We start from the raw sequence: 26,827 nt of genomic DNA, 5'->3' as shown, positions 1-26,827 counted from the left end.
GTACAACATACCATATCGGCCATAGCAAAGAAGAGTCATTCCCAATTGGTGCTTTCACTCCCTATTTCCATGCTACTTTATTTTCTCTATGCCAAATATTGGGTTTTAATCCCATTACAGTGATGCCACCTGATTTTATGTACATGACTATGCAGAGAAAACATCTAGATTTTATAGTAGTTTTTTTATTTTGTCCCTTACCTTTAAGAAAAAATTAATGAGGGGTTATTAGAAATTAAGAATCAAGTTGCCAATGTTAAGTTCTCCTGGTAGTCTTTACTCATGCATATGCTCCTTTCAAGGAATGCAGATTATTTTGAGGGTACCATGAACCTCAGAAGGACAATAGATAACCAAGAGATTCCAATATAGCTCTGGAGCATAGACATGTCATGGGATAGACAAGAGGCTAGCTATATAAGGTTTGATAACAACTTTTCTTCTAGGTTAAGACAAAGATTGACAATGAATCCACCAAGGATTCCTAAGGAATTACATGATTTTATGAGACCCAAGGAGAGGGTGCCTCTTGCCAGGATTGAACATAGTTGGGGGGATTTTATCTCGTACTCTGTAAGTACTGTAATCAGAAGCTATGGCTTTTCTGAACAGCCTCATGTACTGCCCTTCAATGTTCCTCTGAGAATGGGTTTTGTTGAGGTGATGTGGCAAATTGGATTTATTCAGAATAAATATTTAAAAGGAAAGGAAAAGGGACATTCTTCCCAGATTACACCATTATCCCTTACTTTGTGATTATAAAGGGAGGATATGAGAAATTCATCAAATTCTTTGCTCCATATCATTTGGAGTTAAGTATAGCTAGAAATAGTGATCCTGAGGTTTTTTGCAATGATTTTAGAAGAAGAATAAATGGAGCTCTCTTGTCCCATGTGCCTAATTTTCTTGAGGACTTAATAAGGAATGAATTTTAACCCATGACTCAGGAATGGAGAAAAGAGAAGTAGATAATTTTTAGAAAATTATGGGTTTCTATTCAAAAGATGGATCCGAAATATGATCTATTAAAGGAGTTTTCCCCATTCCATGCCAAGATTGAATTTGTTATAAAAATTTTTGATGAATTGACGAAGGTGTTAAGGGAGAAGCTAGCTGGAGTTGAAGAAGTTCATGACCGACAACAATTAAATTCACAACCATCCTGTATCCTGAAGAGCAAGTGGTGTGATAGAAGGGAGGCCTATTCAGGAATCTCCTCACAAAAGAGTTAGAGAAGAAACAAGTGCGGAAGAGGATAATAGAAATGATAGTGGGAGATTGATAAGGAGAAAGGATAAGAAGATGATGAGTTCAGAGCCTTTCCCCAAGATACAAACTAATCCTCTTCAAGGAGTCAGGATCATTGATCTTGAAGATTCTGATAGAAGTCCTTTACCATCAACTGTATCTTTTTCACCAGTAAGGCAAGATGAGGAACAGGTGGAGGTTGTTGCAAAAACTACAGAAACATAGATTGGTATTCCTGTATTGCCTCCTAATTTAGAGTTGGATCTTACTCCCTTGGATATCTAGGGTAAAGACTTCAAAGATGCAAGAAAGGAGGCATGTGAAAATTTCCTTGAGGATGATTCTTTTGTAAGAATCCCTACCTTTTTGTAGTTAGTATGGAAGACAAAGGTTGAGGAATATAATGGAAGGATTACTAATAGGAAGGCCCAAAGGCTAGATAGATTAGATCAACAAATCCAAGATGAAGTAATGAATGAAATGAAGGAAGAGTTCAAGAAAATCACTACTGATGAGGGTAGGAAAATTGTAAGTTAGGCTGGAGTCTTGATAGTGCCAGAATGGGATATAGTAGATGTAGTGGCATTTGGCGTAATTAGGAAATCAAAGGAAGAAGAAGCATAGTTAGCATTGAGAGGATCAGACTTTGCAGATGATTATGAAACCTTGCCATATGGGCACTAGAGGAAGGACTTAGGAAGCCTAACATCATTTATTTAAACCCCAACTTAAGGGGAAGCTTAATTATAAAGAGAACAGCTGACACATCAAGTGTAGAGGCTACAAATTTGAATGTTGATGTTGCTAAGCTGGCACATGAGAGCACAGAAAAGGAAGCTTCAGAGAAGGCTGAGCTGATAAAGAAGTTTGACAAGATTTTTAATGACTATAATGCATCTCATAAAAGGTGTGTAGAGTTACAAACAAGAGTGCAACTCCTTGAGAAAGGACAAATAAAGGTTTCCTATCTTGCATTTATAGGACCATCTGAGCCATCAACATCCAAGTCACCACCTATGGTCCAAGGAGGAGAAGAAGCTCAACTAAATACAAGTACTAATGTCCTTGGCATGGTATTAGTCCCATATGATGATGATGATAGGCCTAATATTACAAGATCAACTAAACCAAATGAGTCTCTTCTTTTAGAGAAGATTGTTGAATTAGAAAGTAAATTGAAAGAATCAGAAAAATAATCAGCCAAGAAACAAAAGGATATAGTTAGCTCAATTTGAAAGCAGATTAAATAGTATCCATGCCTTATATACTTTACTTTTTGATGCTATTCAAAAGTTTAATGATGACAAAGAAGTGGCAATTACCCTATTTACAAAGTGGTTACAAAGGGGAAATGAGCTTAGAATGATTTCTATGGCCTCTAAATTTCATGTTGAGAGACCACATGCACTAGAACCAACATATTTGTTGGTGAAATCAATGTAGGAAGCCCAAATTTTGCCAGAAAATATAGAAAGAAAGGTAAGGGAATTGATGAAGAATTTTAGTGAATTAGAACAAACTCTTTTGCCAAATATTGAAGATAGAGGAGGGGCAATTGAGCCTTTGCAATTTTGGAAGGAAGAGGCAGAGAGAGTCATCAATACCTAGGTAGAATGATTTGTGATGGGCTAAATATGGATATGTTGGAGGATAGTATGGATAAAATAATTGCTATAGGATTATTTTTTGAAACTTTTGAAAGAGAGGCAAACCAAGTAGTCGTTAAGTATATTCCATATAGAGAAAAAGTTGATAAAGTCTTGAATTTCAATTGGCCATTTGATAAAGACTATAGTGAATGGATTAGCATCTATCTAAATGATGAATAGAAAGTTGTAAACAATTTGCATAACTATTTTTGTCTTCTAGGGGCAGATTTTTTGGAACTCGTAAGATAGGATGGGGGAAATTTTCATCATGAGTTTTGAAGAAGGTGGCTACATATTTTGAACCAGTATAAGCAAGTTTGAGGATGATTGTTTTGTATAACAGAATGCGGTTATGTATAGTTATTCAAATATGACAGGTGTCTACTCTAGCCTGAAAATTGTTTACTCCCTTGTTTTTTATAAAAGGGAATTCAAGGCTATGAGATGAGGTTCGGAATTTTGGTCCCTTAAGTGTTACGAATTTCTGTTTCCAAATAGAAAAATTCTAGGTGAAACAAAAGGATTGTAAAAGGATATTTTACAGAGCAAAAAATAGAAAGAGCCTCATGTCTATAATTTTTGCAAGTTCTTGAAGGATTTATGTATGGATTGTATTCTTACAGAGACAGCATAATTAATAAATAAATATATGACTCAAACCCACTTCTCTCTAGTGTATTGTTCTATCATGTTTTGAATGCATATTATCAAGGATTTTATCATTCATTGCATTGTTTTGGTGTATGTAATTTTTTGTTCATGCTTTGGTCTAAGAGGTCAATTAAATGCTTGAATGAAATTGCAGAGTGATAGGGATATTTACAGGGATTTTGATAAGTAGTTTTGGGTGGGGATTACAAATATGATGTATTGCAAGGCAATATTATCTCAGGTTATATGTTATCAGATAAATTCTTTCAGAAGTACAGTCTAATGCAGTATGAATTCATGTACCCAATGGAATAAGGCACTGATCATAATTAAGCGAATGCCTGGCTATTTATTTACTGTTTGAAATCACCACTCGTTTTCTTATATAACCTATTGAATATCAAAATATTTTCATTTTACATGAATTTTGTCAGGTGTATTAGTCATCTCATGCTCCAAGTTGGTTGAGGATCACTAAGGAATTTTCCTTTCCTGAGCATTCTCCCTTATTGTTGAGTCTTTATATGAGATTATCTACTTTATTTCATGCATGATTTGTGAGTGTGGCATAAAATCACAAATAAGCATGGGGATACCCTCCTTGGTTCTGCAAACCCTAAAGTGAAGAAGGATCTCACATCCTTGTCATTGTTGGTCCAAGTCTGAAGAATATTAAACAATTGTAAGTGGCTTTCCATAGATATTTTTAGGAGAAAACAACTTGGTCTCTACCTTTGAGTCAATGTAAACCCATTTTTGGGCACCAACAAAAATGGCAACTCTGCTAGGGAAATGAATGATAAAGTGTCTCTGGTTAAATAGTTTTGTTTTAAAGTATAATAGAATTTTTCATAATATCTTTGTGATTTGACTATTGAGCCTGCGGTTCTATAATTTTTGTTCATCTTTTCCTATGAAAAAGGCATTCTACATTTTTGTGAGAAAGATATTTTGGTTTATGAACAAGGTTCATAGATTTATTTCAAGAATTATCAAGTAGTATATTATTTGATATCTCAAAGTAATTTGGGTGGCGACTCTAAGGTTTTTACTCCAGTGTGTATATCTTTGAAGAATTCTAACAAATCTTTGAAGGACTCTGCTACTATGAGTAAAGCAAAGAACACCAAAGGTTACATGAGGCTGCACCCTGAAGAGAAGTTGGAAGAACTTCAGGGAGCTTTGCAGAGATAGGGAACAAGAAGAAATGCAGATACAAGCACCACGCCCTCATCAAGGAAGCCCAAGCATAAGAATGCAAGTAAGTCATAGTTAAACTTTGTTCCTAAGGTTCATGCATCATCTTCCAAATGTTCTAAATCAGATAGTTTAGGATTTTTAAATTCTTTATTTGATACACTTATATAAGAAGAAATGCAACCCCAAAGAAAAGAATGCACTCAAGTTAAATATTCAGAGAAGGCAAGAGGTCAAAGTAGAAGCAGAAGTCATCAAAGCAAGAATGCAATTAGTGTACCTCCTCCTTCAGGTCTCATAACAAATTTTTCTCGTAGTTACGAATCAATACAAGAACAAAATGACGTGAACTTGATTGACTTAGATGACACTTCTACATCAGAGATAACTTTGCCAGATCCAGAAGAAGTTTTTGGAGATATAGATACATTGAGAAGAGAACTCCAAGAGTAGATAGATCTTAGAAGTAAGAGAGAAAAGGAAAAAGAATCTGAGGTTATTAGAGTTTTGATAGAAAGAGATGGTCTGATAAGATAGTTAGCAAAACTCAAAGCCTTAGTGCAAGAAAAAGATAAGCCTAGTGTTGAGGGCCTTGTTTTAAGAGAAATTTTAGATAAGAAATCTGAAAATGTCATAAGGGAAAAGGCTAAAAGTAATGTGGATAACCATAGGTTAACTGATCTTAGCCAGCCAAGTATTCAAGTTCCTAAATTAGACTTGGATAAGGGAAAACATAAAGTGTCTGGTGTTAAGATAGATGATAGGAAGTCTTCAACTATCCCAGATTTAAACCTAAAGTTATCCCAAATTGACATTGAGCTAGAAATAGCCAGGATATAAAATGAAACTCTTGCAAAAGAGCTGAAGAGAGTTAAAATGGAAGCCTCAAATGATGAGAAGGAAAATTAATTTCCTTAAGTTGTCAACTTTGAACAGTGCTTCATTTATTGTTGGTCCATCCAAAACTCGAGCTATTTCTAGTGCAACGCAAAATATCATTACTAGTGTTCCATCTCAAAATGACCAAAGTACTCATAACACTAGGATTTCACTTATTGGACAGAAAAGTCAAGTAAATACTCAAAATAATAGTCATCCCCAATGTCCTAAAGATATTAACACAGTTCTGGGGTTAACATTAGAACATACGCTATTGCAAGTAATACTATAACAAGTGTTGCACGACGAGCTGCAAGAGGGTGATTTCAAAGAAGACCTATCCACCTAGAAAGGTATAGGCAATCATATTTTCATGGGATCCCAAGATATCCCAATATTATCCCAAATGACTTAAGGGATAAATTTAGTAAATTTGTAGGTAATGATGCTATAACTGGTGAAGAACACCTAAGGGAATTCACTAACAAGCTGAATGATTATGAGGTGGAGCATGAAGATGTGGTCATGAAATTATTTGTACAGTCTCTAACAGAGGATACCAGGGATTGGTATAGGGGATTTCCAACTGCAAATATTAGTTCCTGGGAGGAATTTGAGAGATTTTTCAAGGAAAAGTATGGTGACAAAACAAACCCCAGTTTCATGTTAAATGATTTCAATAACATCAAATAGTTATTGAACGAGGATGTGTCTGATTTCAATATCAGATTTCAGAAAGCTATGCACAAGTTGTTCAAGTGTTAAGGTTGGATGACAATATTTGTCTAACTACATATATGCATGCATTTGATGTGAAAATGGCATATATACTTAGAGACAAGGATCCTCAAACTCTGAGAGATGCATTTAGAATAGCTATAAATGTGAAAGGAAATAGAAGAGCTTCGGTTAATCTCGGAAGAAGAGAGGATCCTAGACTTTCTAAAAATGCCAAAGATAAAATTGAAAAGTCTTTAGGTACAAAACCTAAAGAAGAAGAAAGATGGGACAAGGTACTTAATACCTTGAAGGACTTGAAATTGATTGTGGCAAAAAATGACAAGAGTTCTATACCAAAAAAACCATAGTTCAATAAATTTAATAGACCACTAAGATTGCAAGATTACCCTTACAATACAAATTGGAAAGATGGAAAGCCTTTCCAATAGCAAAAGGGTAAACAAGAACAACAAACCCTTGACCCATTATAGAAACATACAGTGAACATGGTGGATGATACTCCCTTGTGTTTTGCTTGTAAATCACCCCATTCACCTAGATATTTTGTCATAGCACAATTTATTTTTGCTAAGGATGAGACACATGAAGAAGAGGAAGAAACCTTTGAAGGTGACAATGTTGACTGTCTTATGATTTCTTCCTATCTTGGAGAAGTAGAATATTCTTCTAATATTGAGACTCGAGACTTTGATATAGATAATCAAAAGAAAATAAATGAAACATATCATCAGCAGGTTTTTTCTGATGAGTAATTATCTGTTGATGACCAAATGTACAATATTGAACAAGGTGAGTGTTTTGTATCCTTGAGAAGACCCTCAAATGAAGAGATTGCTAAAATAACAACTACTATGGTAGCTCAGGTAAAAAGCAATTATCAATTGAGAAACATGGTTGTAGGTGAAGACTAGGGTAAGCCTTCAGATCTATTTGTCAAAGAATTAAAAAGTAAAGGAAAAGAGGCAAAGGAGGATAAATTAGGGAAAGAAGCAATCAAAATTAAGGAGGTCAAGAGAAAGGAGTGGGCTAAGAAAGCAGGTGTTGTGAAACCTATTGAAAAAATTTCTCCACTTAAAATGAAAGAAAATATGGTTAAAAAGTCTGCTTTGCCCATTGAAGGAGACTTACAGAAGACTCAAAATATTGAAGGCAACATACCCAAGAAATATGAAGAACAATCAGGCATGTCACTCGAATTACCAAATTACATGCTTGTGGATATGATTTAGTTTCTTTCTTAGATTACAATCAAGGTTCCTTTGCAAGAGATGTTAATAATTGAAGAGCATAGGGAGAAAACCATGGCTTGGGTCAAAGGTATTTCTCATTCTATTGAAATTGAAAATAAGAATGTATCTTATAATAAAAAGGAACGAATGATTAAAAATGAAATAAAGGATAAATAATTAGAGGGAATGGTTTCCCAGATTTCCCAAATTTATCTTGAAGATACAGTAGGGGAGAGCCCTGACAATGTAGATCCTTTCTTTTTAAGTGTTATTATAAATGGAGGAGTATTGAAGAATTGTATGATTATTCTGGGGCCTCAAATAATGTCATGCCAGTAAGGATAATGCAGTCCATTGGTTTGAAGATAGATACTCCTCATGAAAGATGTTGTGCTATGAATTCAAGAGAAGTGTCTATGATAGGAACTATAAAGGCACTACCTTATAAACTTGCTACTTTCCCTCAAAAAGAATTAGTTTTAGTTATGAGTGTCCTAGTTGTGGATATTCCACCTCATTATGGGATGCTATTATCAAGGAAATGGAGTGCTTCTATGGGTGGAAGTTTGCAATGTGACCTATCTTATGCTACTTTTTGCATTGATGGTAAAAATGTAAAGGTCAAGAGAGAATCCAAGGTGCCATATATGATGGTACATAAAGTACAATTTGATGAAGATATGACTTGTTTTGTAGACAAAAAGATAAATGAATTCTTGGTTGAAGACTCTCCACTGAAGAAAAAGGAAGAACCTGCATTATTGGATGAAGAAGTAGAAAAATCATCAAGATATGATGATTTGTGGACCATGTTTTTTGATGGAGCCAATTCTGAGGAGGTCTCAGGAGTAGGTGTGTTATTCATATCACCCCATGGAGAAACTTCTAAGTTTTCTTTTATTCTGTCCTTTGCATGTACAAATAATGTAGCAGAATATGAAGCATTGTTGCTAATCTCCTAGAAAATATAACTTTATGGAAAGAGGACATCACTTTTGCTGGAATCTCAAAGATGAAGATTCAGACAAGGCCTTCAGTGCTTGATAACATTGAAAACTAGCAGGTTTTTAATGATGATGATGATATTTTAAGATTTCTACATTGTTTAGATGAATATAAAAATCAGGAGATTGATTTCAATGCTTTTGTGCAAATAGAGGATGATAAGAAAATGGTCTTTGGGAAGGAAGTGATTCAATTGAAGAAAAATAAAATTCCTAGAGGTTTGGTTGTTTTAGAGAGGGTGTTTGATAGTCAAGCTAAAGCTAAGGTTGTTACTACTGCCCCACACCCTAAAGATCTAGAATAAGTTAACATTGGTATGGAAGAAGATCCAAGGAAGGTATATGTTGGAAAGAAAATGTCACCTAGGGTTAGGAAAATGTTAATTTATTTATTGAGCTAATACAAGCATGTTTTTGCTTGGTTGTATGATGATTTGAAGGCTTATAGGGAAGATTTATTTCAACATGAGATTCCTTTGAAAGAAAATACCGAGCATTTTAGGCAAAAACAAAGGTCTATTAATCCAACATTAGCACCTAAAATGCAAGAGGAGCTAGTCAAGCTAAGAGATGTTGTGATTATAAAACCTATCAAACATTCATCATGGGTGTCTAACTTGGTTCCTGTCAGAAAAAAGAATGGAGATATCAGACTACGTGTTGATTTCAGAAATTTGAATATATCTTCATTAAAAGACAATTATCCATTGCCAAATATGGAAGCAATGTTACAAAGGGTAACAGGTTGTGAGATTTTATCCATGATGGATGGATTTTTTGGTTATAACCAAGTGATGGTTAAAGAGTCAGAAAAATACAAAACAACATTTACTACACCTTGGGGAACCTATGTTTATATAAGAATGCCTTTTAGTTTAACAAATGCAAGAGCAACATTTCAAAGAGCCATGGATGTTGCATTTTTTGATATTATAAATTTGTTCTTAGTGGTATATCAGGATGATCTAATAGCTTATTCAAAGAAGGAAAGTGATCATTGTGGTCACCTTGAAAAAAAAATTAACAAAGCTATTGAATATGGGATATCCGTAAACCCCAAAAAATGTGCTTTTGGGGTAACTAAAGCTAAGTTGTTGGGTCACATTGTTTCAAAAGATGGTGTGACAATTGACCCAGAGAGGGTGATAGCAATAGACAGAGTCCCTCAGCCTAGTATAGTGAAAGGTATCCAATCTTTCTTTGGGCAAATAAATTTTTTAAGAAGGTTTGTCACTAATTTGCTGAAATTAGTAGACCTATATCCAAAATGTTAAAGAAAGGTGCAAAAATAGAATGTAACAAGGATCCATTCAAGGCATTCCAAGAGATTAAACAAGCTATTAAAAATGCACCTGTTCTTAAAACACTTGATTATGGCAAACCTATGTAGCTATTTTCATTTGCATCTTTTCATACTATTGTTGTTGTATTGCTGCAAAAGAATTTAGAAGGTTTTGAACAACCTATAGCATTTTTTAGTAAGTCTTTGCAAGCTGCAGAATTGAAGTATGATTTAAATGAAAAGAAATCTTATGCACTAGTGAAGGTTGTTAAAGCTTTTAAGAGTTACTTGATGGGAGCAATAGTGGTTGCATATGTGTCTAGTGTTGCAATTAAGGATATTTTCACACAACAGGAAGTGTCTGGAAGAAGATGTCGATGGATAAACAAGATCCAAGAATTTAATATTGATATCCAAATCACTAAATTAGTGAGAGGATTAGGATTGGAAAAGTTAATGGCCCAGAGTAATTTCAAGGATGCCAATCAAATAAATATTGTGGAAGAAGAGCTCAGGCCTTGTGTCTGTGATATAGATGGTTGAAAATGGTATGATGATATCATATATTTTTTGCAGAGGATGAAATATCCTGAAGACATGACTGATAATAGAAAGAGGACATTAAAATTACATGCTATTAAATATGCAATTGTAAATGGGAAGCTCCAATGGAGGAACAATGATGGTGTCATGTTAAAATGTGTGAACTAGGATCAAGCTCATAAGTTGTTGTCTGAACTACATAGTGGAGTTTGTGGAGGGCATTATATTGCTAAAACAACTACACACAAAGTATTAAGAGTTGGGTTCTGGTGGCCAACAATTTTCAGAGATGCACATCAACTAGTCAAGAAATCTGACCCATGCCAAAGATTTTTCAGGAAAACTAAAAATTTTCAGGAAATTTGCCATTAAGACCTGTAAATGTGCAAGCTCCATTTCAATAGTGGGGTATAGATTTCATTGGAGAAATAGCTTGCAAATCAAGTAGTGGCCATTATTGGATTTTAGTGGCCATTGATTATTTAACTAAGTGGGTTGAAGTTGTACCCACTAAAAATGCAACAAGTAAGATGGTAATTGATTTCCTTACAGACAATATATTGACCAGATTTGGATGTCCAGAGAGGATAGTCTATGAAAATGCAATGAGTTTTAGGTTAGAAGAATATGAAGACTTCTGCAATAAATATGGTATCCAGATTTCTTATTCATCATGTTACCACCCACAAGGAAAAGGGCAAGTTGAATCTAGTAACAAAAGTTTGATGAAGATTATTAAACGAATCCTTGAAAAGAATAAAAGGGCTTGGGATTCAAAGCTAAGATTAGCTATTTTGGTAGACAATGTAACAATCAAGAAAGCAATTAGATGTGCACCTTTTGATTTTGTGTATGGTATACATGCATGGTTACCCCAAAATAATCTGATGGAGATGTATAAATTTGTCCAAACTTATAATAATAATATTGATGATGATATGCAGTTGAGAATTGAGGCTTTAATGGAATTAGATGAAGCTAGAAGAGAAGCAAGTACTAGAAAAACAAAGTTACAGATGCAGGTTAAAAACCTATATGACAAAAGAACAACTGCAAGGATTTTTCAGGTTAATGATTTGGTTCTGATGTGGAATGGAAGAATAGAAGACAAAGGAAAACATGGAATGTTTGATGCCATTTGGATGGGCCCATATCTAATTCGAATAAAATGGGGAGAAGATTCTTATATTCTCCAGGATATACATGGTGATACTCTTGAATTGCCTATTAATGGACAATTCTTGAAGCTCTACTATTCTTGAAAGTAGTTATTTCCCATGAGCATTAGTTAGATTTTGTATATATTAGTTTAGTTTCATTTCAATTGAGGTTACCTTGTCCAAGTAATTTCTTTTTTGGTCTACTCTATAATTGGTTTGCTTCACCCAAAGATCTTGGTTTCTCATCTCATTCCTGTGAAATGAACGTCCCCAACTAGAGCCACTGATAGGACCTAAAATTATGTCTTGCAAAATTTGGTCATCCTGGTTTTATTTTTTCCCTGTTGGGACTCATAAAATTTGAGTCAATTTGAGAGGCCCATTTCAAACAAGGGTAAAATGAAGCCATCAATACTCCCTTCGTGTGCCTATGAAACATGGGAAGTTAAATAAACTCGGAGGAAATGCAATCGGCCTGTGTAAACTTTTTTGTGTTGGTATTATGGATGTGTTGCATTGGTTTTGTCATTGATGTCAACACTTGTCAACACTTATCCTTCTGTAGATGTTTGGTTATGTTTACCGGCATGTTCAATGACTTATGCACAGTCACCAGTATCTGGTTAACTAGCAGGTTATATTGTTCACCAGCATTGAGGATGATTTGTTATCATCTGGAGATTACTTTGTTATGTCGAAGACATTGTTTGGACACTTGGTTTTGGTGATTTGATTATTGGTAAAATCAAGTTTGCATATTTACTATTACGAGCAAATAGGTCTAGATTATGGACGGGCAATCATTATCTATTCCAGATCAGCATGACATGTTATGGAGATGATTTGTTACTATTATAAATGCATTGAGTCGACATCATGCATCACATATTGATTCATTTGTAATTGATTTTATTGTAATGTCTTAGTGAGTCGACCTACACATTTGGTCTTAGGTTTTGGTATATATGTAAGATCTCATTTGTGAGATTAAATAGAAGAGTGTGAAAAAGGATTTTAATAAGGTATATGCGAATATGAGCAGAGATATACACGCAGACATCATTTGAAGATTCAAGGAAGGTATGAGGAAGACAATCAGAGCTTAACTGGTACTGAATCTAGCATATGAAGATGCTATTTTGAGCAATACATTATCATTGGATTTAACCATCTAATTGTAGTTAGTGTGACTCCCATTTTGTGATTGAGTAGTGAGCTCTAGGCAGTTGGTCTTTCTGCATGTACAAACCCCATTTGTACACACATACTATCTGCAGTAGTATCATCTAATTGTGGGTAAGGTTTCCCACTGTGGTTTTTCCCCTTACAGGGTTTCCACGTACAAATAACTGTGTTATGTGTTGTGTGTGTTATTTGTCTTTTTGTTTAATGCATTAAAATTTACCGGTACTATTATTAACTGTTGAATTGTCTATCAGCATTAAGTTTGGTTAAAGTATATTTGGATTGAAATTAATAGAAAATTGATTCACCCCCCCCCTCTAAGTTACCTCCGGGTCTTGACAATTGGTATCAGAGCCATGTCCTCTTTTTGCAAATTTTTAACAGCTTGAGGAGATTCTATGGAAACTAACTATTTTAGGAAGGACAGTTTGAAGCTTGATGGAAATAACTATGGTATATGGAATATCAGAATGGAGACTCATCTAAATTATATTGGAAAAGACATATGGGATGTTACAAAGAATGGCTATGTTGGTCCTACATAAAGTCAACCTAATCCACCAACCTTGGCTAAAGATCAGGAGAATGATTGCAAAGCAAGAGAAGCACTTTTGAGCATATTATCAGATTAGCAAATCATGGGATTATCAGATCCATCTACTACTAAAGCTATTTGGGATAAATTGGAGACATTAAATGAAGGTGATACCATTGTCAAAATTGCAAAACTAGAATGCTTCCGGGTCAGGTATGAAAATCTGAAAATGGAAGAAGATGAAAGGATTTATGCTTTTATGGAAAGAGTTAATGAAATTGTTTTGGGTATACAATGTTGTGGAGGATCCTTAAGTGAAGATGAAATTGTTTCTAAAGTTTTAAGAGCATTGCCACCAACATACAAAATGAAAGTAACTGCTATTAATGAATTGAGAACAATGCCTAATGCATCAGTATCTAGAGATACTTTGGTTGAAAAACTTTCAGCTTTTGAACTTGAGGAATTTGGTCCTATTGCTACAATTAAGACAGATTTGGCTTTCAAAGCTTCATCATTTGTAGCATCATCATCATCATCTGAAAAATCTAATTGGAAAACACTCTATGCTAGAGAACTTGAAGAAATCAGAAGAGAGAATGAAGAACTCGAAGAGCTTGAAGCACTATTTCCAAGGAAAATGCCTAAAGGTCCAGTTGGAAGTAAGTATGAAGGTAAAGCACCATTTAAATGTTTTAACTACAATAAAATTGGTTATATGGCATCTAGGTGTCCTGATAGACATGCAAGATTGAAAGAAGAAGCTAAAAGAACATATAAGCCTAACCTTGAATATCAAAGATACAGATTTAAGAAGAATAGAGACAAATCATGTTACTATGTTGATGAAGGAGTTACTGATGATTCTGATGAGGAACCGGTAGCCAATGGATGGGCTTTTGTTTCAATAACAAAAGATCAATCGGCGCCTATTATTCAACTAGTAGAGCAGGCCCTGGCAGCTGAAATTGAAGAAAAGGATGAATGGATCATTGATTGTGGATGTTCACATCATATGACTGGTGATAAGAGTGAATTCTTAACCTTTCAGGAATACAATGGAGGTCTAGTAAGATTTGGAGATGACAAAGCTTGCTTGATCAGAGGAAAAGGCACTAGATCTTTTGATGGTAAGCACAATACTGACAATGTTTACTATGTTGAAAGCTTGAAGCATCATCTTTTGAGTTTTAGACAATTAGTTGAAAATGGATTTCAATTACAATTCAAGAATTGTAAATGTAAAATCATGAATAGAACTAGTTTGGAAATAACAACCGGTAATCAGACTATAGGTAATATCTTTCATTTGAATACCAATGAGAAGACATGCTTAATTGCACATATTGATGAAAGTTGGTTATGGCATAAGAGACTGTGTCATGTAAATTTTGATTGCATTGTGAAAATCAGTACAACTAAGGCAGTAAGGGATTTACCTAAGATTGTTAAACCTCACAATCCGATATGTAAGGAATGTCAATTTGGAAAGCAAGTTAGAGCAACTTTTAAGACTATTCCAGAAAAATCCAATAATGTTCTTGACTTAATTCATACTGATTTATGTGGTCCAGCAAGAACTAGAAGTTTACAAGGAGATATATATTTTATGCTAATCATTGATGATTATTCTAGAATGTGTTGGGTTACTTTTCTTAGGGAGAAATCAAACGCTTTTGGGAAATTCAAACTATTCAAAGTGATGGTAGAGAATGAAACCTATAAGAAAATCAAATGTTTGAGATCAGATCAAGGAGGTGAATTTACATCTAAGGAATTTAATACATTCTTTGAAGTGAATGGAATCAGAAGACAATTATTAGCAACTCAGACACCCCAGCAAAATGGAGTTGTGGAAAGGAAGAACAAAACTATTTTGGATGCAGCTAGAAGAAGGATATTAGAAACAAACCTACCTCATGTATATTGGAGAGAAGCAGTCAATATAGTTGTTTATACATTCAACAGAGTTCACATCAAAGGTGAAACTAGTACGACCCCTCATTCAACAGAAGTGATGAAGGAATATTTCTTGGTTATTCATCTAATAGCAAGACATATAGATGTTTTAATAAGAGATTACAGAAAATCATTGAAAGTACAAATGTGAAGATTGATGAACAGTTTAGAAGGTCTATAGACTCTAAACCGACAGTTGACATAATCACAAATGAACCTACAATAAGTGCACCAGTATAGATTGTTGATCCAATCACACTAGCATCATCTGAGAATTTCATAGTGACTGAAGAACAACAACAAGTGAATACACCTAGGTATGTAAGATTGAATCACTATGAAATTTAAATAATTGGAAATAAGTATCAAGGTGTTATGACTAGAGGAAGACTGACAAATGGAGAGGTATGTTTAATTTTAAAAATTGAACTAGCAACTATTAATGAGGCATGTGAAGATAAACATTGGATTAAAGCTATGGAAGATGAATTGGAACAAATTGAAAAGAATAACACATGGACATTAGTTCCCCGAACTAAAAACAAAAATGTAATTGGAACTAAATGGGTATTCAGAAATAAACTTAATGAAGATGGTAAGGTAATCAGAAACAAAACATGATTAGTGTGTAAGGGATATTCATAGAAAGAAGGAATTGATTATAATTAAACCTTTGCACTGGTAGCTAGAATTGAGGCAGTCAGATTATTCTTAGCTTTTGCAGCACACAAGAACTATAAAGTATATCAAATGGATGTTAAATGTGCATTTCTGAATGGTGATCTTGAAGAGGAAGTTTACATTGAACAACCTAATGGATTTTCTTTGATAGATGACAAAGAAATGGTTTGTAGGTTAAGGAAAGTTTTATATGAATTGAAGCAAGCTCTAAGAGCTTGGTATGCTAGATTGGACAAATATCTTTTGAAGCTTGGTTATACTAAAGGTAATGCTGACAACAATTTATATTACAAATTGACTAATAATGACATCATGGTTATTGAAGTTTTTGTTGATGATATTATTTTTGGAGTTGAAGATGGATTGTGTAAAGACTTTTCTAATAAGATGCAAGAAGAATTTGAAATGTCTATGATTGGAGAAATGAATTCTTTTTAGGATTGCATATTTCACAGACTGATAAAGGTATATTCATAAATCAATTAAAGTACTTAAAGGAATTACTTAAGAAATTTGGCATGGAAAACTCTAAACCGGTAAGCACACCTATGACTACAACTTGTTGGCATATGGACACTCCAATGAGACATTGTATGTGATTGAATGTTTTGTCATTGATGGCAACCTTGCAATCCTATGGCACCAGCAAGACATCATACCGGCAAAGCATTAAACAGGCAAGACAGTGCACTGGCATCAACAAGATCACTCTACACCGGCACCGGCACTGGCACCGGCACAGAAGAAAAGATGTATACTGGCATAGACGGCGACAGGATTTTTGATATGTAATATTTTGTTTATTATTGTAAGCTGACTTGGCAAATTGTACAATGACTCTTGTATATAAAGGAGATCATTGTAGACATCTAGAGAGGTACTGTAGCGAGCATAAAGAAAATTATTAGGTAGACCTAATGTGCAAATTATAGGTCAAGGGTATATTGAAAGAACAAAGTTAGAACCGGTACTGAATCTGGCATTGGAGATGCTATTGTAAAGCAGTACAAGTCATTGGATTAGTATAATCCTCATTGTAAGTCAGTGTGACTTCTCATTGAGTAGTGAGCTCTAAGCAGTTGGCCTTCCTGCATGTGCAGGCCCCTATTGTGAGTAATATTCTCTTATTGGCCAATGAGTGAATATTGTGGGTCACAAATCCCACCAAGGTTTTTCCCACATCGGGTTTTCTCGTTAAACATCTTGTGTTATGGTGTTCTTTCATGTGGATATTTCTGATTCTGTTTATTGCATTAATTCTTGCATATCGGTATACTGTTATTTTATGTTCTGCATGTTTCAAATTAAGAAATACTCATTACTGGTTAGATATTGATTCACCCCCCCCTCTCAGTATCTGTGGGAATCCTAACACAACTAACAAACTATCATTGAAGGATGAATCAACACCTGTTAATCCGACAAGATATAAATCTATAATAGGAGGTTTACTGTATTTGATACAAACAAGACCTAATATTATGAATGTAGTATGTATTGTTTCAAGATTTCAGAGTAATCCTAAGGAAAATCATGAATCGGCAGTAAAATGATTTTCTGGTACCTACAAGGCACAACAAATTGTGGCTGATGGTATCCTAGAGATAAAAATTTTAATTTATGTGTGTTGGTGTAAATAATTATTCATCATGGATATTATTACACCTTGCTTAAGTTTACTTAGGTACATGCATTTCATAGTAGTTTGGGTATGAGACACTTGGGTGTTTGTTTCACACTAGGATAGTGTGTGTAGGAGAATTTACACCTTCTATGGTGTGATCTTGTTGTTACATTCCACATTCAGTGGGTGATCCACCTCATGTGGAATATTATATTGTTTCTCCTACCTACCCACACCTATTTCCTCCCTACCCTTGTTTCTTATTGAGTCACATGTCATGTTTGTGTGCTCACATATCCATATAGCCTTGCCTATATAAGTAAGCTCATATTCATTGTAACGATCGATTGATGATCCAGTTGATCAGTATTTTCATCTTGAAAGAATACAATTTATTTCTATCATATATTTTGTCTCTCTTATTTGTGCTTTCCATTGCCTCTTGATCTTGGCAAAATCTCACATGGTATTAGAGCTGGTCCATGTCTCACATGGTATCAGAGCCATTAGACTGTCATTGGTTTGCTAATTGAGAGAAATTTGATGCTATTTGGGGTTGTGTATTCCGGAGTTTTCTATTGTAGGTTATTATTGAAGCTTGATGGGTCAAATCTGAGGTTACCATTGGATTGAGGAGGTCCAAGAAAGTTATTTTTTCCTTTTGTTTCATCCAAATCAGACTTCGGAGGCCAAATCTAGAGGCATTTGAAGTTTGACGTAGCGACGAAAATTTTCCAAAAATTATAATTTTGCAGGCAATTATCAAATAGCGATATCTCACTCATCCGGACTCCTTTTTTCGAGCAATTTTTTTTGTTTTGGGGTAGAATTTCATGATCTATATAGTGGTGTAGAATTTTTCTAATTTTCAAATACAAGTTTTTCGAAAATCACAAAATCGCGATTTTTACAATTTTGGAGGCTTCGTTTGGGCTCATATGGACTCCTTTTCAGGTGCCATTTTTTTTTTAAAGTGCATATTTTTTCATCTACTTTCATAATCTACCATCTGTTTGCAGTGATTTTAGGTAGAAATTGTACTTTCAATATTTTTCCATTTTTGGCATATTTGGTACTTGCATTTTGCTTGGATCTCAGTTTAGATCACTAGCAGTATTTGTTGAAGTCTCTTAGATCTCATTTTGAGAAGTTGTAAATTGAAATCAGAAGTCCACTTTGCCTTGTTTTGCAAGTGGCCCATTGTATATGAACTAAGTATAAAGTGCCAAAATCACCATTTTAGGGGGATTCTTTGATTGAGTATTTTGGGGGGGTGTCTTGTGTGATTGTGTCTCTCTCTATCTTGTGTTTTTTTCATTTTGGTGCTATGGGTTCTCCTAAATTTCCACTTTTAACTCCTCATAATTATGCATCATGGAAGATTAAGGCATGGAGTAAACTAATGGAAAAAGGACTCATTCATTATGCAAATGAAACTATTACAGCACCACCTAATCCTAAGGCTAATCCTAATGCTCAAATTGAATGGCTTACTAAGAATGCTATGGCACTTGATACTCTTAGAAAGTATGTATCAAATAACCTCATTTTTCACAATGATAAGTGTACAACAATTAAAGAGGCTTGGGATATTTTTAAGAAATTGTATGGTCAAGTTGATGAGATTAAGGGCTACAAGCTTGATAGTGAACTCACAACTTTGGATCTCAAGGATTTTGATACAATCCAAGATTATGTCACAAAAGCAACTGAGCTAAGAACAAAGCTAAAGGATTGTGGAATTGACAAAAAGGATGCTCAATTGGTTTATAACTTGTTGGACAAGCTTCCTTCAGAGTATGCAGCCTTTGTATCTAGCTTTCACACCCATAGGTTAGCTCAAGGTTCCTCATACACTTCTCCCTCATTTGATTCATTCACGAAGATGTTGATACTTGAGCAATCTAAGTTGACCACGATGGGGATTCTCAAATCTTCAAAGTCACACGCTTTGGTAGCTAACAAAGGGAATCAAAGCAATCAAGGAAAAGGCAAGAATCAAAAGCAACCTAAATCTAAACCATGACAAGATGGAGCACAATCTTCCTCTCCACAACAAGGTGATTCACCATTCTCACCTAAGAGGAAATCATATAAGGACAATTTGTTTTGTGGATATTGCAAGAAGTCAGGACATGATGAACATCATTGTTATAAGAAGGATATTAATGAGTTGAAGAATCTTCTTGAGAAGAATAGAATCAACCTACCTTATAGAATGTCTACATCGGCTTCTTCTTCCAAGGATAAAGGAAAGGATCACTCTTTTGGGATAGATAAAGGAAAGGGACAAGCTCTTTGTGCTACTAAAAGTCATGATTCAGGGAGATGGCTTCTATATTTAGGGGCTTTTCATCATATGGCATCTTCATAGCCTATGTTTTCTACATTTGAGCCTTGCCACATGCCGTAGATTTTGATGGGCAATCATACATACATGGATGTGATTGGGAAAGGATCTATTTCCATTAGGGATAACTCCTTCAATGATTTGTTTTGTGTACCCCACTTGACAAATAATCTTCTTTCCATCTATCAAATCACACATGGGGCAACTAGGAAAATTGTGGAGTTCACACCTGATTCAGTTATCATTAGAGACTTGGAGAGTGGAGCTATCATTGCGTCTGGGGTAGTTGATCATGCATCTCGGTTGTACTCTTTTTTAGATTTTGGTCCTATTGATAAGGTTGGTTCTTCCTATGTTGATGATTCAGATTTTGAGGAGAACTTTAGGCATTTAAACTTGGGGATTCTCACATGTGACCCCATTCTTGAGCCTTGCATTTGATCTCCTTCTATTGATATCACACCACCTATTGCACCTAATGATGCAACTAGTGCGACAGTTTTACCTTCTTATGATTCAGTGCAACAGGATATTTCATGTCTTCTAGCTTGAGCTGATTGGGATGCCTACTTGATAGACATTGCAGGTTTGTTTGTGGACTCCTACATTACAGATTTGGGAGACACCATTCATGACATTCATCTTCTCTTTGATGAAGATGATCCTTCTTTGATTGTTGCGAGAGATAACTCTGACCCTCTTATGCATTCTCTACATGATCAATCTTTAGAGGTTGACATGATTGTGGATACTTTTGTGCAACACTTGGAGGAGGTCTCTTTATCTTTTGAGGTGATATATGAGTCTTTGCATATTGTTCTACATTCATCTCCACTAGATCTTGGAGTGCCTTTTTCAGCAGTGTGGCACAATTTACCACCTTTGGAGGGGGTACCTTTCAGCATCGACATGGGGACACTTGAGCAGTTTTTAGATATTCCTTTCATCATGAGTATTTTTGCTTCATCTTCCCTTCATGGTTGGGGAGACTTCATGGATACACCTTTGGTTTTGTTTCTTCCTAAGGGGAGGAATGTTGTTCGAAATTCATGGAGTAGTTTCTTCATTCATCTTCGAGCTTCTATGATTGGTTGAGATTCCACATTGAGGGGGGGCTTCCTAGTCTCTCTTCTTCTTCTCTCATATGGGGGGGGACTTTTTCCTCACATGGGGTTTTGTCCTTCACATACTTCTATGAGAGTTCTTTGTATCTAGTTTTCATCTCTCTTTTGGGGGAGGGTTTTTTCCCATTGGGTTTTTCTCTCTTTCCCCACTTTGTGAGAGATTTCCTTGCATTGGTTTTCATGCATTTGTATTTGTACATGGGTACCTAACATGGCCTCATAGCCAGGACCCATCTTGCATTGCTTAATTGTATTGTAGACTTAAGTGCATTCCCCTAAGTTGCACTTAAGGGGGGGTGTTGGTGTAAATAATTATTCATCATGGATATTATTACACCTTGCTTAAGTTTACTTAGGTACATGCATTTCATAGTAGCTTGGGTATGAGACACTTGGGTGTTTGTGTCACATTGGGATAGTGTGTGTAGGAGAATTTACACCTTTTATGGTGTGATCTTGTTGTTACACTACACATTCAGTGGCTGATCCACCTCATGTGGAATATTATATTGTTTCTCCTACCTACCCACACCTATTTCCTACCTACCCTTGTTTCTTATTGAGTCACATGTCATGTTTGTGTGCTCACATATCCATATAGCCTTGCCTATATAAGCAGGCTCATATTCATTGTAACAATCGATTGATGATCCAGTTGATCAGTATTTTCATCTTGAAAGAATACAATTTATTTCTATCATATATTTTGTATCTCTTATTTGTGCTTTCCATTGCCTCTTGATCTTGGCAAAATCTCACAATGTGCATACACAGATGCAAATTGGGCAGGAGATGTAGATGACAAAAAAAGCACCACCGATGGAGCATTTTTTCTTGGTAGCAGACTAATTTAATGGTTGAGCAAGAAATAAAGTTGTACATCACTATCAACAGCAAAATTAGAATATGTTGTAGCGGCAACTAATTGTACATAGGTATTATGGATTAAGCAAATGTTGAAGGACATAAAGGTAAAATGCAAAGAACCTATAATCATTTACTATGATAATATGGTAGCAATTGATATATCAAAGAATTCGGTATTTCACTCTAAAACTAAACATGTTTCTATTAAATTCAATTTTCTGAAAGAGAATGTTGAAGCAAAAAAAGTAAAACTGGTTTATGTGAATACTAAAGAGCAGATTGTAGATATCTTTACTAAGCCTTTGCCTAAGGAAACTTTTGAATATCTAAGAGACCAGCTTGGAGTTATACCCTCATTGGTAGACAATTGGAGCATTGCATCAGACTGACAGAATCAACAGAGAAATCTTGTTTCTAGCTTTGACGAAGGAGAGCTACTTCTCAGGGGGAGTGGATTGAATAAATTTGGTTATAACAATTGGTATTTGTAATAAGTTCTATGAATTGATTGTATTTGTTTTTTTATTGCTTTGGCATTTGATGTCAAAGGGGGAGAGATATCTATGGAAAAATGCATTATCTTTTGGGGAGAGATTATTCATTGGGGGAGAGATTGTTACTCTCTGTATCTATATTTTTCTGGTTAATGATCTCTTTGGGAGATTGTTGGTTTTTGTTTTTTGGCATTTTTGCTTTGGCACTTAGATGGTTTTTCCATTTTGTGTTGCCATCAATGCCAAAGGGGGAGATTGTTGGTATTATGGATGTGTTGCATTGGTTTTGTCATTGATGTTAACACTTGTCAATACTTATCCTTCTAGCTAGAAGAGGCTAGGGTCATGCAAATCGAGAAGATCCAATGACAAATCTGAGGGAGATCAATGATGGAGTATAAATTCTGGGACTATCATTGGCTATCGTTGTACTGAGGTTGTGAGGTGCTTGGAATGAATACCCTCACGACATGGTGACCAAATGGTGGGACCCGATAGGCTAGTGATGAAGAAGCTAAATGCTGAGCAGGTTGGAGGTGATCGGATGGTAATCTTAGTGATCCAATGGTGGTCACTAGGTCGTGATGGGAAACTACTCGTTATCATATCCATCATGACTTGGCGACAAGGCGGGCCTAGGTTATGGTGGGTCCGGTAAAGGTGAGGCAGCAATCCAATGGTGGTCACGTGGCAGGTTAGGTGGTGGCCAACTGGATGCGCAGACAAATCAGGAAGTGACATGTGGCATAAGGGAGTAGGTTAAAGTGATTAATGGGCGAGCAAGTCCGAGGAAGATCGACAATGGTCATTGATCCATAGTCTGAAATGTCTCAATGAATAACCATTGTGGCTCAGCAAAAAAGAAGTGGAAGGTCTGGCCTAAGGCGACGTGGCAGTTAAGGTGGTGCCCAATTGGATCCAAAGGCAAATAAGGGGCTGACATGTGGTGGACCCAGTAGAAGGGGTGAGTGGAAAAAACCAATTCGAAACCTCGCGACATGAACCCAGTCTCCAGCTCGATAGCATAAAATGCTAACACCCAAAAGACTCGAGACCTCATGAGCAAGCAAATCCAAAGTGATCCAATGGTGGTCACTAGGTCACGATGAGAAATCGCTCGTTGGCATATGCCTTGCATACCATTGTCAAGGAAGAGATTCATTGTGGCGGTGAGTCCTGGTCATGTTGAGGTGGTAGGACAGGGACCCTTGAGCCAATCAGGGGGTGCCACGTGGCAGAGCGTAGAAGGAGGAAAATGGTAAAATTCAAAGTTGAATGATATAGTCTCGACTATAGAGCACAAAATTCAAAAATTTAAATGACTATTGTGCCTGACTTGTCTGCAAGAGAAATTAATGACTGACCTGTAGAGGGATTGATGGTTGATGGGTTATTTTTGCCCAAATATACAAGCGTTATATATCGTTGGAAAGCTCTCGATCTGAAAAGTTTGTTTCTGTAGTCAGTTGTTGCACATGTCAAGTATCGCAAGGGCAGTTGCCTTAGGATTTTGGAAGGATTTTTCAGTTTGTCAAAGAGGATTTTTTGCAGGCCAAGTGTGTGAGTAGTTAATGCTAAAAGACTCGGCAGTTCCCATTGTCAGAGATGAAATCTCGAATTACTCTCTTCCTTCTTATTCTGAATTTTATTCTCATTGTAATGGTTTCAGTTTTTTGGAGAATTTCTCCAAGGGAGATTTCCAAGAGGGTTTCCATTTTTGTATCTAATTTTCTTAGTTGTAAATGTTGATGTTCTTGTTCTTCTGTCATTGAATAGATACATTTTGCATATTATTTCTTAGTTGCAGGTCATATATATGTAAGGCATATATATAGTTGCATTGGATTATCTTCAAGCATTCTTTATTTTCAATAAATCTAGTCTTCAAGGGAGTTTGGGTTTGTCCTCTCAAAGTGGGAGTATAATGGGTGTTGTTAGGTACTCTTCAATGAAGAGTTTAAATTCTGTGAACAATCATTTTGGATTTGGGTCAATATTTGGATAAGTATGATCCTTTGATTGAGTCTAGAATGTATTAATGTCAGACATTAATACAAGGATACCTTTTTCAATGAATCTGATGTGCAACTTGGATTCCATTTGTGGTTTTTGTATTGACTTTATGCCTAAGTTAAGGCATTGATCTGTTATAACTAGAAGTTACTTGCTTCCTTTTTTTAAAATCAAATAAGAATATCTTTTTCTTTATCTTATGTGGTAATGTTCCACCTATCTCATGCTCCAATCTAGTTGAGATGTCAATGTAGATCTAGCCCATCTGTAGTAACCTGCTTGTTGTTTAGCCTTTTGAGATTTACTTGCTTTTGTTGATGCCATATGCCTATAACTGGTTGTATTTTATTCATCAAAGGGTGTCCCCCCCTAGGTCTAGCAGAACCTAAAGTGTAAGAGGATCATTAGGATCCTATATTATGTTGTCAAAGCCCTGAAGTTCTTCATCGTATGAAGTTGCCTATTTTATAGATAAATTGCAGGTGAATTTGGTTTTTTCATTTTTGAGAACAACACAAATGGCAACTCTATTGGGGAATCCACGAGTCTGGCCAAATTCATTTGGGGAAGAGTCTCAAAAGTTTAGAAATCTGAAATTTGTTTTCAGATTTGAAAGTGTGTGTCCTAGAAATTTTGTTGGTGAGAAATTTTAAAAAATAAAATATTATTTGACTCTGTTGTGTGAGACCCAAAAGTCTAAAAGTATTTCAGAGTGAAGATTAGTGGTTGAAATTTTATTCATCTTCAGGGAGGTGGTGACTTTGTAAGAACGAACCTGAGATTTGGAGGTGCTCTTCAAATTTTCAGTCAGAGGTGAAGTGGACAGCAACAACAAATTTACTCTGGGTATTCATCATTGTTTAGACAATTATTTGTTCCTTATAAGGTGAAAAGGTCACCATTGAAAGGAAAAGAAATCTACACTTTACATACTTCATGTTTTAAAAGGTTTTCAGTTAGAAATATTGTGAGAAGTATGTCTGGTTATGAAGTTAGTGACTGCATATGTTTTGAAAAGAGCTTGTAAAATAGTAAGATGTATTGCCATGGTAATGGTTCAGTAGATGTTTCCGATTTGATGGATCTAGGTGTGGTTCATAGGTCTAAAAATCCTTTGTCAAATCTGAAAGACATTGATAGGGAGATTGAAATACATCTTCAAAAGATCCAAGAAAAGTTCATCTTATTTTTAAGAAAGAAAGTAGGGAAGAGAAAGGAAGAATCATCCTATGTTTTTTATGAAAGATTTATTGTTGCATTGAATGAACTCCTAGTTGATGTTAGACCCCATGAGTCTATTTGGATTCAATTATTCTTAGAGCTTGATGAGCCTGACTCAGTCAATTGGTCTTCAACCTTGAGGGAAGAAAGTGTTGCACATATTAAAGAGTGGATAGATGGAATTGAGGTAACTAAATCTGAAAATGCACATAGTTTTGAGTACAGTGATGGAGATGAATCTGTGAGTGGAGATGTCTCATATGATGTTGAAGGTGATTCTTTCTCTTAGCATGACAGTGCAGATGTGTATTCAGAGCAAGAAGAAAATTGTGAGAACATGAGTTACTGTTCAAATAATTATGAGCCTGTTGAGGTTTCAAATTTGAATAATATAGATCATCTTGTTGTTAGTTTCAATCCACAAAGTGTTTGCAACCAAGGTTATGAAACCATGTTGCAACATATAGGAACACTTTATGAGCAGCACGATAAAGGTTATGATGCAAGTATTAGTTATTGTAATGATGAAATAAATGTGCATAAAGACATGAGCACAAAATATTTAATGCCTCTATCAGATTGGGACAATGTTTATAGCACAAAAGGTAAAGCCAAGGAAAATGAAAATAAAGGAGAAAGTTCACTAAGTAGTGAACAAATCTTAGAACTCTTAGCTGCTGATCTTTAGAGGTATGCATCCAGAAGTGTCCCCAATCTCTCATACCCAACCAATATATGTTTTGATACTGTTAATATTTTTTAGGGTGTGAGGTATGATACATGTGATATTGATTATTTCCCTACATATGTTTTGAAAAGTAGACAAGATGAAAATGCATATAAGGTTGATAGATGTGATAATGTGGATTCATATGCTGATAGGAATTCAGAAATTGATATGCATTGTGTGGATTTTGCTATTAAAAAGAATGAAAAATATGAAGTAATTTTCTCAGATTTGCAAGTGGAAAATAAACCATTGACAAATGATCAGGCATTTTCATGTTTGCAAGAGGATGATATAAGGTGTAATCAACATGATATTGAATTGCAGTCATTATATGAGGAAATGTTCCTCTCTAGTTTGCAAGCCAGTATTATAGATGAATGTTTTCCTCTTGTACAAACTAGCAATCAACATGTGCCTGATGTTCCCAACTTTTAGAGGGAGCTGGATTACTTTTCATTTCA

The 26,827-nt window shown here is 35.3% G+C and overlaps 1 protein-coding gene across 1 annotated transcript; it reads left to right on the top strand.

Moving 5' to 3' along the window:
* Positions 1-10,953: 10,953 nt before the first annotated feature.
* LOC131857708 (uncharacterized) lies at positions 10,954-11,685 on the top strand. Its single transcript, XM_059210410.1, has one exon. The coding sequence runs from the start codon at positions 10,954-10,956 to the stop codon at positions 11,683-11,685; it is 732 nt and encodes a 243-aa protein (XP_059066393.1).
* Positions 11,686-26,827: the final 15,142 nt, after the last annotated feature.

The sequence above is a fragment of the Cryptomeria japonica genome, chromosome 8 (assembly GCF_030272615.1).
Source record: "Cryptomeria japonica chromosome 8, Sugi_1.0, whole genome shotgun sequence".
Lineage (NCBI taxonomy): Eukaryota > Viridiplantae > Streptophyta > Pinopsida > Cupressales > Cupressaceae > Cryptomeria > Cryptomeria japonica.
This window is presented reverse-complemented; position numbering and strand designations above follow the sequence as displayed.